At 37.1% G+C, this 13284-nt stretch overlaps 1 protein-coding gene across 3 annotated transcripts; it reads right to left on the reverse strand.

The window, feature by feature from the left end:
• Window positions 1–3575: 3575 nt before the first annotated feature.
• Window positions 3576–8955, reverse strand: LOC106769295 (pentatricopeptide repeat-containing protein At2g37230). 3 transcript variants are annotated; one of them, XM_022783247.1, is made up of 3 exons: window positions 6637–8955; window positions 5970–5994; window positions 3804–3825 (listed from the first exon to the last, which is right to left on the reverse strand). In XM_022783247.1, exons 1-3 carry the CDS (start codon window positions 8804–8806, stop codon window positions 3819–3821), a joined length of 2202 nt encoding a protein of 733 aa, XP_022638968.1. In that variant the 5' UTR covers window positions 8807–8955; the 3' UTR covers window positions 3804–3818. The 3 variants fall into 3 exon arrangements, with proteins under 3 accessions (XP_014510338.2, XP_022638968.1, XP_022638967.1); XM_014654852.2 differs by lacking the exon at window positions 5970–5994 and having other exon boundaries at window positions 3576–3825; XM_022783246.1 differs by lacking the exons at window positions 3804–3825; window positions 5970–5994 and adding an exon at window positions 6016–6246.
• Window positions 8956–13284: the final 4329 nt, after the last annotated feature.

Raw genomic sequence — 13284 nt, forward strand, 5'->3', positions numbered from 1 at the left:
GTCTTCAATGAAAAGTCATACACGAACGAGATAAAATATTTCTTACCATTGAAATACTCGAGGATGAATGGTCCACAAGGGTCGATGTGAATTAAATCAAGTTGTCTCTGCTTGGTACTCAACAGTCTTCGAAAATTTTGTTCTTGGATGTTTTATGAGTATATAGTCTTAACAAAATTTCTTTTTGAACTTTATATCTGGTAGTCCATGCACCAATTGCTTCTTTGATAGCTCAGCCAATCCTCCAAAACTTAAGTGGCTAAAGCATAAATGCCACATACATCCAAAACTTAACTTCATCTCTCACATCCATCTTCAAACATTTCTCATCTACTATGTTTAGCTCCATCTTGTACATTCTGTTTTTTTTTCATTTCAACTCGGACTATCAAGCGACCCAATTTATCCTTCTAGTACAATACTTGGTCCTTCATCAGAATCGAGTTTCCCTTTTTCCAACAATTGTCTTATGCTCAAAATATTACTCTTGTGGTCTGGTATATAGTACATGTCTCGCATTTCACCAAATCAACCATCCTGTTGAAGATATCAGATTGTACCTCCCCCTATACGGCTACGTTTGAATTATCTCCAAAAGAAACATGTCTGACATCCACTTTAATGAGCTCTCTAAACATGCTTTCATCACTGCACATGTGATTACTAGCCCCAATATCTAGATACCAAATCGAGTTGTTTGAACAGCTTGACTTTAACCTAATATTTTTTTTTATATATTCACCTCGATTTCTATCCTCCTAGATATCAAGCAACTCAGAATGAGTTCCTTACTCCAACTTGGCAGCCCGACCTTACAACTCGGCAGATAGTCTTTAGCGTTCTTGACATAATCTCTTCATCAGCCTCCTTAGTAAAGAAATATGTTTCCTTTTTCTTTTCAACTTGACAATATTTTCTGTGGTCGACCTTACCACACTTATAACACTTGGTCGACCTGCAGTCATTGGCATAGTGACCATGCTTGCCAGATTTATAGCATTTTACTTTATAATTAATAAACCAACTTCCTCGGCCTCTCGCTTTTCCACTACCTCTCTAGTGTTTTTGCCCGGTTTGTTCATCTCCATCTTCACGATCACCTTGGCCACGACCTCCTCGTCCATGACCTCTTGCTCTAGGACCACCTCGACCTCGAGTGTTCTGAGCACCGCCATTCAGGTCAAGTTTTCCCTGAAGTACCTTATCAAGTGGCTTAAATAACGTTCTCCTCCATTGCTCATGTTCCTCCAAAGACCCAACAAGCCCTTCAACCGGGAGCGTGGTTGTTAAGACTCCGACAAGTGTACCGAATCTTATCAAGTAATATAAATGGTATGACTAAATATCGTTTTCCTTAGAGACTCGTTGGCCTAGATAGTCATGTGATTTGTTGATTATTTAAGACTTGAAAAATGAAAATCAGTGTTTATAATACCATAAGTAAATATGCATGCAAGTGTTGATGAATTGACTAAAAGAAAACACAGGTGAATGATGTATGGAATAATTATGTTGTTGGGGGTTTCTGACTTATCCTATCCACTCTCATGTATTTACGAATTCAACTTATTCATTAATGTTAATGACACTTTCTAATTTACCTTCAACTCGATGTCTCAATGAAGAAAGCCTACTCCTAATTACTAGTTCACAATGTCTTGTATCCCTAACAACTATTCATGCATTACATTCGCACAGAAGCCTAAAGGTAATTTATCCTGTTCTCCCTATGTCTAGGTAATATTGCTCCCGAGAGAATTTCCCCATGTCTAGATTTCCCCGTATGTGTCCATATCGAAAAAATCAATGATCATGCAATTGAATGAGTTAAGCAAAGCATGCATAGAGTGTAGAGGAAAAACCTTAACAATTAATAAAGTAAAGCATATATAATCAAGATCAATTCAATACATGAGAGTTTCAAAGGATTACATCGTTTCCCCAACAACAACGGAGGTTTAGTTCACTAGAGACATGGTGAAACTATATGAAAATAATGAAAAGAATGAAAGATAGAACCCTAAAAGGTGTAGATTGGAGCTTCCACATCCAAAATCCGCCTTCGAGGGGTGAAGAGATTATTTCTACGGCTCTTTCTGTCAAAAGATAAACCCTCTAGGTCGACTAAATCCTTATATAGCTTATAAAAATAACAGAAAAACTAGCCTTGGCCCACGAAAGTGGCGCTCAGCGCTAAAATACTACTCAACGGTAGGTGCAACACTCAGAAATAACGCTCAGCATTGACGCCCAAGCGTTTGGTGTTAACACTCTGGCAACGATACCAGATCGTATCAAGTAATAATAAAATGGTAAGTCCAAGTATCGTTTTCCCAAGAGACTCATGGCACTAAACTGTTGTGCTTTTGCTTAACCAATCAAGACTATAAGAACAATATTTTGGGGTGTTTTAATATAAAGTACGGAAAAATAAACATGAATGCAATTTGATCAATTGAGGTTAAACACAAAAATGGATGGATGATGTTGATAATATGAGATGAATTTGTTGTTTAGGTTTAATTTCACCTAAGCACCCTCATATATCTACTATTCATATTAAATTCGCTTTATTATCAATGTCATGCAAACTTTCTATTCTACTCTAAACTCGATCTCTCGGCGAAAAGAGCCTATCACTAATTACTAGTTTACTATCTCTAGTCTCCATAAGTAATTAGCAATGCATTGAATTACAGAAGCAAAAACAATTAATCGTCTTACTCCTATCTCCACGTAGTATTTCTTAATCAAGGGAATTCCTATCAGTTCGACACTTCCCCGTACGTCTCCGTATCGACAAAATCAAATATCTTCACACCGAATGAGTTAAACGATATGAGCATTAATCTTAGATAAGAAACCCAAACAATTGATAATACAAGCATATGAATAAAATACGAATTTCAATATAAGAGAGTTTAGAGGTTACATCTTTTCCCGACAACAAATAAGGTTAGTTCTCCGTCGTCATGGAGAAACTAGGTGAATAATGGAATGAAAAAGATAGAAACCCTAAAAAGGAGAAAAAGAGAGTTGTCACCATCTCCAAATATACCCCCAAAGGGGTGAAAAGTGTGTTTCTGTGTCTAAGCCATCAAAAGATACAAATCCTAAGACGTTCTAGCCTTTAAATAGGGCATAAAAATAACAGAAAACAAGTCCAAGCCCAAACAGATCATAAAAATCGCAAAAAAACAGGTCCAAGCCCAAATCCCCAATGCTCAGCACTCAAAAACCGCGCTCAGCGTCCTGCGGTACTAGCGCTCAGCGCCCAAAACTGTTGCTCAGCGCTCTGGTCAACATTTTGGTCAACTGGTTGACTGGTTGATTTTTCTGCATTCTATTTGACTTTTCTGCACTGCAACCCTTGGTACTTCAACTCTTCTTTCAAATCATTCCAAAAAGCTACAAAATCAAGGGAATTTATTGATAAAATCATAAAACATGTCCTCAACTCTCTTATTCACAAAACTAAAGAAAAATCATGATTCCAAGCAAGTTTCTAAGTCAACAAGGGTGCATTTGATATCAAAATTAAGTATGAAAATAACGGTTTTTCAACCGTTATGATTTGGCACTGAACTCACTGAAGAGGTTGGCGCTCAACGACAAAAGTGGCGTTCAGCGATAGTTGCGGCACTTGAAGTTCCCCTAAACGTTGACGCTCAAGCGTCAGGTAGTGGATTCATCATCAAGACCAGCGCTCAGCGGTGAAATTGGCGCTAAGTGGTGGCTGCGGTTCTTCTTTTGTGCCTTTCTTCCACTTCTTTTGAGTCCAACTCCTTGCTACTTCAACTTCCTTCATCCAATTCATGCTAATTCCTGCCAAAATAAGGAAAACCAAACATATTACCAATAATACTATCTTCAACTCTCTTATTCTCTAACTTAAGCAAAAAGCATGACTTCAAGCTAGTTTCTAAGTCATAAAGGGTGTGTTTAATGACAAATTTAAGTATAAAAATAACGATATTTCAACCGTTATCACAACCCCAAATTTAGAACTTTGCTTGCCCTCAAGCAAACAAGATGCAACTCAGTCTTCCACCAATCATCACAATGGTTCACACATTCCAAAACTTCTTTCTTCCAAGACAAGTAATTACTCAAATCAGCTCATCAAACAGAATTCAATTAAGATGCACACATGCGTTGATTCAAATCACTTATCATGGTGTTCACACAATCACATAAGATCCAACAAATGTTATTCTCATGAATGATCAATTAACTAAGCACAGATGTAATCATGAATTCATGGAATCATTCCTCACCAGATAAAGTGTTTCACTCAATCACACAGGTGTTTCTAGAGGTCACTCCTTCCCTCTACTATCTAAATGTCACATAGAACAAAATTTTCTTTCATTTACCACAACCAAACATATTCACACACACATGTCATCACAAGGACTTTTCAAGGCTTATAACGTGGCTTGGCTAAGAAGAAAAGTTGGTTTTTCTAGATCACAAAATCCTTGAGTTAAGAGAGTCATTCATACATTTATAATTCAAGCACAAACTCTCTTTGAACAAACCAATCTCACTCATTCCTAACTTTCCCCTTTTTCCATTGAGCTTTTCTTTCCTTCATTTTATCTTTTCTATCTTTTCATACTTTAGTTCAACACTTAGCTCAATGCTTTTTCTTTCTATTTTCTATCTTTCCCAACAACCCCAAACTTGAACCTTAATCAATATTATACAATGATTCTCAATTAACTCAAAGTAAAGATTTTCACAAAGGATTTTCATATTATGTTTAAGAACCCCAAGATGAACGAAAGAAAGGAGAGATCACTCACCGGTCAGATTGAGAAAATTAATCGATTGAAAATAAAGCCTTTTACGTTGTGATTGCTAGGACACCACCTAATCAGGATTCTAATGATTCAGTGTTGAGAAAAAGAGGAGAGAAGGTAAAGAAGAAGAAGCTTGAGTAGATAAAACTGTTGTTCAAAAAATGGGCTGAAGCTTGAACATAACATTTTTTAAACTCATTTTAATAATAAAACTTGATACAAGTCTCTACTATTTTCCCAGTCTTTACAGAAAGTGTATGGTGAACCCTATCTATATTCATATAAGATTATTTTATGACTTTTTTTTTATAAAAGCTTTTTATACTTTGGTGTTAGCATTGAAGATATGAATCATTATATTTATAACAACTCGCATAGAGTACATGTTACAAAATCATTTGTTTCTACGACATGTTTATGTAAGACTAAACTTAAGCATAGTTTAAGCACGTATTGAAGTAACATGCAATGTTAGACCATTTGATATTGTAGCTCATTGTACCATTGGATGGTGTTACACTCCTTTAACTAACAAAAGCATGCTCAAATATTATTAATATGTATATGAAATGCAGAAAGAAATATATGAAGGTGCAGGAAGAAGCTGCCTTCTTTTTATATCGTTCGCTAGCGCAGTTAGTGTAAGCCATCCTCTTTTATCCGTATTCAATACTAGTATTTTAAGATATTTCTCCGTTGCGTATTAGTAAAGTATCAAAATCTATAAAAACACAAATATTTATGTAATATCGATCGTTTATAATTTTTCTTCTTTACAATACCTTAAAATATAATTTTAATTTATATCTGCACAATTACAATTTAGGAATTTGCATACATTTTAAATATAAAATACACATTTTATCTTTTACTTTCAAAATAAAAGTATAGCCGCTGTATGTTTATAGCCGGGCTTCATAGAAGCCAACCAATATCTGGGTTGCAAGGCATTCCAGGTAGTAACAAAAATAAACTAAATGTCAAATGAGTAATCATATGCCTTAGAAAAACTGAGTGTAAAAACCAAATGGAAGTCTAATTAGTGTAAGCCAACCAGATTAGTACGAAACATCAAAAGAGCTGAAAAGGGTTAGAAAATAGAAACCAAATGGAAGTCTAATGTAATTTACAGATACATACAAACAAAAAGTTAAATGCAATTACCTCTGCATCCACATTTTCTTAGAACCTGCAAAATACAAGTCCAGTAGTTGTAGAAAGCAGGAATAGAAATAGGGATTAACATGTAAAGTAGATACTGGGATGATGTAGCAGGAATTAGAATCTCAGTTATAACAACCAAACTCCGCCAGTTATCAGTACAATACAAGACAAGAGATAATGTTAGGTTCATGGTAGTTGCTTTGTCAGCACTCGGAAGCATAGGCCGATGACAGATGTGATTGGAAGTGGAATTGATTCAACATCACAGAAGAGGAATTTGTACGGAAATATAAAGAAGAAATTCAAAGATTCAATGATATAGTAAACTTGAGAAGATATTGGGATTGGGATATATCAAAAGATTCAAAGATCCAAATAATTCAGTTGAAAATAATGAACATAATTGAAGACCTTGACGACAAGTGTATAATGATGACAAAAATATAATAAACAAAGTGATGATTGTCACAACAAATCTCTGATGCAAAAACAAAGAATGTGGTCAGTCAGAACACAGGAGTTGCAAATTTCGATTTGAAATAAATAACAATTCTTGACTAATCTTCCTCATACGGTAACTTATTACAACCAAAAAAAGGAGTAATAACAACTCTCACCTCTAAAACACAAGAAAATGAAGAGAGGACACGTTATGTAGCTACAGTACCTTTTCTCTTTCCTTCTCTATTCACAAGTCCTCCATCTGTTCCCTTGAACATCCTCGACAAAATATCTGCTTGCTTAGTGTTCCCCTCCTGATTGAGGCTCTTGATCAGCTCTTCACGGCTTCTCCAATCTGTTGAACCTCTTTTCTCCAGAATTTTACATAAAATGGAATACGCATTGAGGGTCTTCCCTGCTGCTAAGAGAGCATCCAAAACCTTATCATATATTGAAAAATCTATGATACAGTCTCTCTCAAGAACAAAATCTAACAGTTTGAGAGCAGCAATTGTCTTTTCTTTCTCACAAAGAACAGATAAAAGGTGGTCAAAATCTGGCTCACAACCATTATGCATAAGCAAATCGATTCTTCCCAAAGCTTCTTCCACATGACCTCTCATTAGAAGGGCCTCCAATATCTTAGAAACCAAGTCCATATGCTCCTTCACCCCCTTCTCCACCATACTCTTCATTACTCTGCTTGCAGTTTGAACCCTGCCATCATCAAACAAACTCTCCATAACCAACCTGTACACTGACGATTCTGGATGATGCCCACTCTCAAGCATGCTATCCAAAGCTGTTTTAGCATCAGCAGGCTCTCCCTTTCTTAAATAACTCTCGATAAGCAACCTGTAAGAATCGGCATCTCTGGGAACCCCTTTCCTTCCCATGATCTTTATAATCTCAAAGGCAGAATCCGGGTTGCCTTCCTTCGAATGTCCCCGGATCAAACTATTAAATGCAACCGAATCCTGCACACCCTTTTTCAATAACTGACGGAAGAACATTTCTGCCTTATTAGTCCGCCCATGATCACACAGATACTCGATCATCAAATTATAAGCACCAGCCTCCATTTCAAAGGCATTTTGCGGCCGCAACACAATTTCCTTCTCAATCAACTTATCCAACAACTTCTCCGCCTTGTCGTACTCATTCGCCTTGCAAAAACTCTCAATCAACACACCATAGTGGCCAGCCTCGGTGGGAATGCTCAGCCTAATCATCGCCTTCAGCACATCTGCAGCCGCATCCAAATTCCCAGACTTGCTCTGAACACCCAGCAGCTTCATAAACACAGAATTATCCTTCGGCGTAATGTACCTGTCCACCATCTCCCCCAAAACATCCCTCGCCTCCTCCGTCTTTTCAGCATCACACAGCCCCGGCAACAGTGTGGAGAACGTGACTGAATTCGGCTTAATCCCACAGTCCTTCATATCCTCAAAAACCTTCATGGCATCATCAATCCTCCCCGCTGCAACATACCCTTTCAACATGGTGGTAAAACTAATCACATTGGGGGCAATGTCCCTCTCCTTCATTTCCACAAACAACTTCTCAGCATCCTCCACCTTCTTAAACCGAAAATATCCATTAATCAAAGTGTTATAAGTCACAACATCAGGCAAAATACCCCTACTCTTCATTTCCTCATAAAACCTAACAGCAGTGTCCAATCTCAACGACAAAAACATACCCCAGAGCAGAATATTATAAGTATGGCGCGTGGGCTCCACGCCCTCCCGCAGCATCGCGTTGTAGTACCTCTTGGCCATCATGTAGCGTCCGCGACGGAGAATGACCTTGAAGAGCGCGTCGTAGGACTTAACGGTGCGATCTACGCCAAGCTCCTTCATCTTCTGGAAGAGCTTCACGGACTCCTGCACGATCCCGGCGCGGCCGTAGCTGTCGATGAGGGAGACAAATGCGTCCTCGGTGGCGACCTCGCCAATGCGCTTGTTGTCGAGGAGGATGCAACGAGCGTGGTTGAGTTTGGAGTAGCGGCCGAGGATTTGGACGATCTTGAGGGTGGTGTCAGCGGTGTGAGCGAAGAGACCTGCGCGTTCAACCCAGCGGTAGAATTGGAGCGCGTGCTCCGGCGAGGCGGCGCCATGGAGGACGTTGTAAACGAGAGAAGGATCGAAGCGCGGGACAAGGGAGCGGATCGAGTTCTGCAAGCGGGTGGTCCAGGCGCGGTTCGCCATCATTCGGCAAATGACGAGTTCGAGATTGTTCTCGCGAGGGGGAACGGATTGAGATTCAGGTTGGGGTGACCCGTGAGAGGGTTCCGGGTCGGAGAGAACTTCGGCGGTGGAGGAGGTGGAGAAAGGGTTTGGTTGGAGAACGGGTCTCCATCGGAGAAGCTTGGAATTAGAAATCAGAGCCATGGAATTGGAATTCGGATTGGGATTTGAAAGGAGGCGGAGGTGGAGGCGGAGCTCAGGGAGGGTCTGATGTAGCAGCGCCACTGAAGACTCTAGGGTTTAACAGTTAACAAACAAACCTCAAATGATACTAACACCACACTTTTTCTTTTCTTTCTTAATTATTAATTACACTTGTTTTGTTTTGTTTTTTTTTTTTACTTGTTATAAATTATAAACTATAAACAGGGTACAATTTATTCATTTATTTCTAACTTGATTCTTTATTTTCTGAAAAATCCTCCATTATTTGTTTTATATTTTATCCTTCTCTTATTTTAAAGGTAACATAATTAATTAAATAATAATGTAGTGCAAAGCAGATACAATTTTCCCAAAACAATACTTAAAGACACAAATGCTTTCCTCTTTATGTAATCAACAAATTTTAATAGATTCGGAAAAAGTTTAAGGGCTCGTATGATTTCAGACAATAAAGTTACCTATATATTCCATTATGAGTATTTATATAATGTTATATATATATATATATATATATATATATATATATATATATATATATATATATATATATATATATAATTTTGTGAGCATATAGAAAATGGTATAAAATAATAATAATTTTTAATATAGAATATTGTTATATTTTAAAAATAAAAAGTTTAATTTTTATGTTAAATGAAGTTTATTTTATAAAAATTATTATTTTTAAATTTTGAATTTAGACTTTATCAGTGTCATTGTTTTAAATTTATGACTTCAATCTTCATTTTTTAAATATTAAACATTGTAGTAGTGTTTCTAATGAAGTACTCTACTTATATTTCATTACAAGGAAAACCAAAGTAAATTTATTTTCTATTTTTGGTTTAATCATTTATATTGTCTCTATTTATGTAGAGTTTTCTCAATTAGGTCCTAGTATTTTAAAACGTCTCAATTAAGTTTCTGATTTTAAAAAATTGAATCAAATTAAGGGTTTGCCATTAACTTGGGTAGATGGCGTTAAATTTGAATGTGCGTGACACAATGACTTGGCTAAGGTGGGTATGGTAAGCTGAGTTGGTTTTCTCTCATTTTTGAATTAAATTTGATTGAAAATAATTGATACATAAAAAACGCACAGTTTAAACAAATCATTTCTTAAGAAACGAAAACGTGCGTTTTGACTTTGGAACATTGTAGAAGAAAGAGAAGAATTTGGGAAAAATTGGGAAATCAGAAGAGATTAAAAACCCTAAATTGGAAGACAGGAATTGTAGTGCAAATTGTGTTTTGTTAGTGCAAACTGTATGCCAACTTTTACTGCTTAATGACATCTACAATGGTATGCCAAGTTTTACTGCTTAATGACAATTGCTTTCTTATACATCTTCAAACACTTCTGAGTTTGATTGGTAGAGAGAGAAAGGGGTGGAGGGAAATTCGGATAATAATAAAAAAAAAAGCGAAAACAAAGTTAAAATCTCTTTACACAAATTGTCGCGGATTGTGATATGATATGCATGATTGCGTTGTGTAAGGTCTGAATTTGGAAGAAGAGAGAGACATGGAAGTCGCGATGGGACTGATGCGGAGGATTCCGCCGAAACACACGGAAACTGCTCTCCCTACACTTCTCAGTCTTATGCCTAACCACTCCTCCGATCTCCTCACCCAAGTCAATCAACCTCTCCTGGTCTTTCTTTCTTCAATCTTTATCCCAATTTCTGCAATTCACGAATTGCCATTTCTGGAACAGTAAATAATTCAATTCAGCCTCCACCAACACCAATTTCTGTCTTCCAATTTAGGGTTTTTAATCCCTTCTGATTTCCCAATTTTTCCCAAATTTTTCCCTTTCTTTTATAATGTTCCAAAGTCAAAATGTAGGTTTTCATTTCTTAAGAAATGATTTATTTAAATTGTGCGTTTTGTATGTATCAATAATGTTCAATCAAATTTAATTCAAAAATGAGAGAAAACCAACTAAGCTCACCATACAGTGCCACCTCAGCCAAGTCACCGTGTCACGCAAACACAATTTTAACGTCATCCACCCAAGTTAACGACAAGCCCTTAATTGATTCAATTTTTCAAAATCAGGGACTTAATTGAGACGTTTTAAAATACTAGGACCTAATTGAAAAAACCCGACATAAATAAGGACAATCTAAATGATTAAACCTTTATTTTTTTTATGTTGTTTTACTGTTACATGTAAATTTACGTGGTTATACATGTAATTTAAAGGGATTATAAGTGAACTTCTCTATGTGATAATTATGGGGGTTAAATTGTTTTTAGTCCCCAATTATTAAGTGATTTAAGTTTCTGTCCCTCTTTGAAATTTTGGTACACTTTGATCCTTCTCCTTAAAAAAATTATAATTTTTCGTCCTCCAAAACAGACGCCGTTAAAATTAGGCTGACCTGACTAACGTTTGGCCACGTGTTTGATGAAATGTTTCATTCTAACAACTATGTGTCTCATCTCAACTTGTCCAACCATTTTTCACAGGGGACCCTCTCTTTCTTTTATTGTGCTCGTGTCACATATGTTCACCATGTTTCTTCCCTCTTTTCGCTTCCTCTCTCCACTACATCCACCTCCCATTTTATACTCACTATTCTCACAAAATCATAGTTAAGTTTGTGTTTTTTTAATATTTTTAGTTGTCCATTAAATATAATCATCAAACTCTATTAGTCACAGACATGGGAGGTCTCTACATAACTTTCATTCCATAAGAATCAGTCTTGATAAACTCACTAAGAGTTGCGCCTCGATGTACTAAGGATAGCCAAAGTTCATAATCTCGTCAAGTAGTTCATGCTGCCAGCGAGACAAAAAATCGAAAAGCACACAATTCAACCAATTCATTTCAAAATCCACGAAACAAATAATTAAAACGCAAATTCATCGGCATGTTACCACAACGATGAAGTTGTCCCTAAGCGATTCCTCTTCCAATTCTTTGAAGTAGTAACACCTGTCGCAAAAACAAGGATCAATGATTATTCGCACAAACTAAATTGAGAAACTCTAGATTTCGAAAGGATTTAATAAGAAGGAAGCATTCAGTGCAAGAAGAGTATGAGGTTGGTGGCATTGCAGTTTTTCCTGATGGTTATCATTATGTAGACGTTGTTGTCTGGTTAGCGGCATTGCAATGCTATGCTGAACAAACATGTAGGTCACGCCGCTGTCTACCACGACCGGATCTTGAAACTGCGGATCGACCTTCGATGAAAAGAAGAGTAGCTAGAGAGTGAAGATTCGCGTTGCGAGAGTGAGTGGAAGACAAAAGAGATGTAAAGCGAAAGGAACCTGTTTCTCAATGAGCTTGGTGAAGAAGCGTTCCACGTTGACAATAGAGACATCGCCTTGGTAGTCACACCAGATGAGGACGCGACCTTTGATGTCGAGTAGGAACACAGTCGAGGCTGCCCTTGCCATTGCTTGTTGTTGCAGTGATCGGATCCTGTATTCCTATTAGATAAGCGCCAATATCAATAGAAAAAGGAGAAGAAGGGGGCAGAATGAAGAGAGGGAAAGAACCCTAAGCATGAAGATGTAGGAAGCAAGCAACGGTCGTTTCCAAAAAAGGATAAGTGATGTGGCACACTATTAATCAGCTCAGCCAAAATTTAACGGTCGTTACTTTTGAAGGACTAAAAATTATAGTTTTCTAAGGACAAGGATCAAAGTGTATCAAAGTTTGAAAGAGGGACTAAATCTAAAATCGCTTGATAGTTGAGGGACTAAAAGCACATTTAACCCTAATTATGTTATATTTAGATTTTTAATCTAGGATTTTATTGTCTAGTTAGGTCATGTTGTGCTAAATATAGTTCTAAGCAGCATTTGTAAGATAAATTGTTGTTTAACTAAAGTAAAGAAAACTAATTTTAATTTATATGCATTTTGATTTAAATAGATTGTTTGGTACACTATGATTTTTCTTGAAAAGTGGTAAATTCACTGAATTGATTTGGTTTGATTGTGAAATTTGTTGAATCACTAGTAAAAAATCGATCTTTTACCGCGCACATTATGCTGTGGTTCAATAGAAACCGAAGCATAATATTGCGTGGTGGCATTTTTGAAATTATATCGACAGTATAGGCCGCGGTTCCCCGTAGAACCGCGGCCTATTCCCTCTGCAAAATTCTGACATTCCCCAAAAGCAGGTCTAAAAAAATATTTCAGGGGAATATACCGCGGTTCTGAGGGGAACCGCGACCTATTCCCTCCGCAAAATTCTGACATTCCGCAAAAGCAGGTCTGAAAAAAAAATTCAAGGGAATATACCGCGGTTCTGAGGGGAACCGCGACCTATTCCCTCTGCAAAATTCTGACATTCCCCAAAAGCAGGTCTGAAAAAAAAATTTAGAGGAATATACTGCGGTTCTGAGGGGAACCGCGGTATATTCCCCCTGCAAAAAACAAATTCAGGAAAAGCAGTTCTGAAAAAAATTTCAGGGGAATATACCGCGGTT

This window comes from Vigna radiata, chromosome 7 (genome assembly GCF_000741045.1).
Source record: "Vigna radiata var. radiata cultivar VC1973A chromosome 7, Vradiata_ver6, whole genome shotgun sequence".
Classification (NCBI taxonomy): Eukaryota; Viridiplantae; Streptophyta; class Magnoliopsida; order Fabales; family Fabaceae; genus Vigna; species Vigna radiata.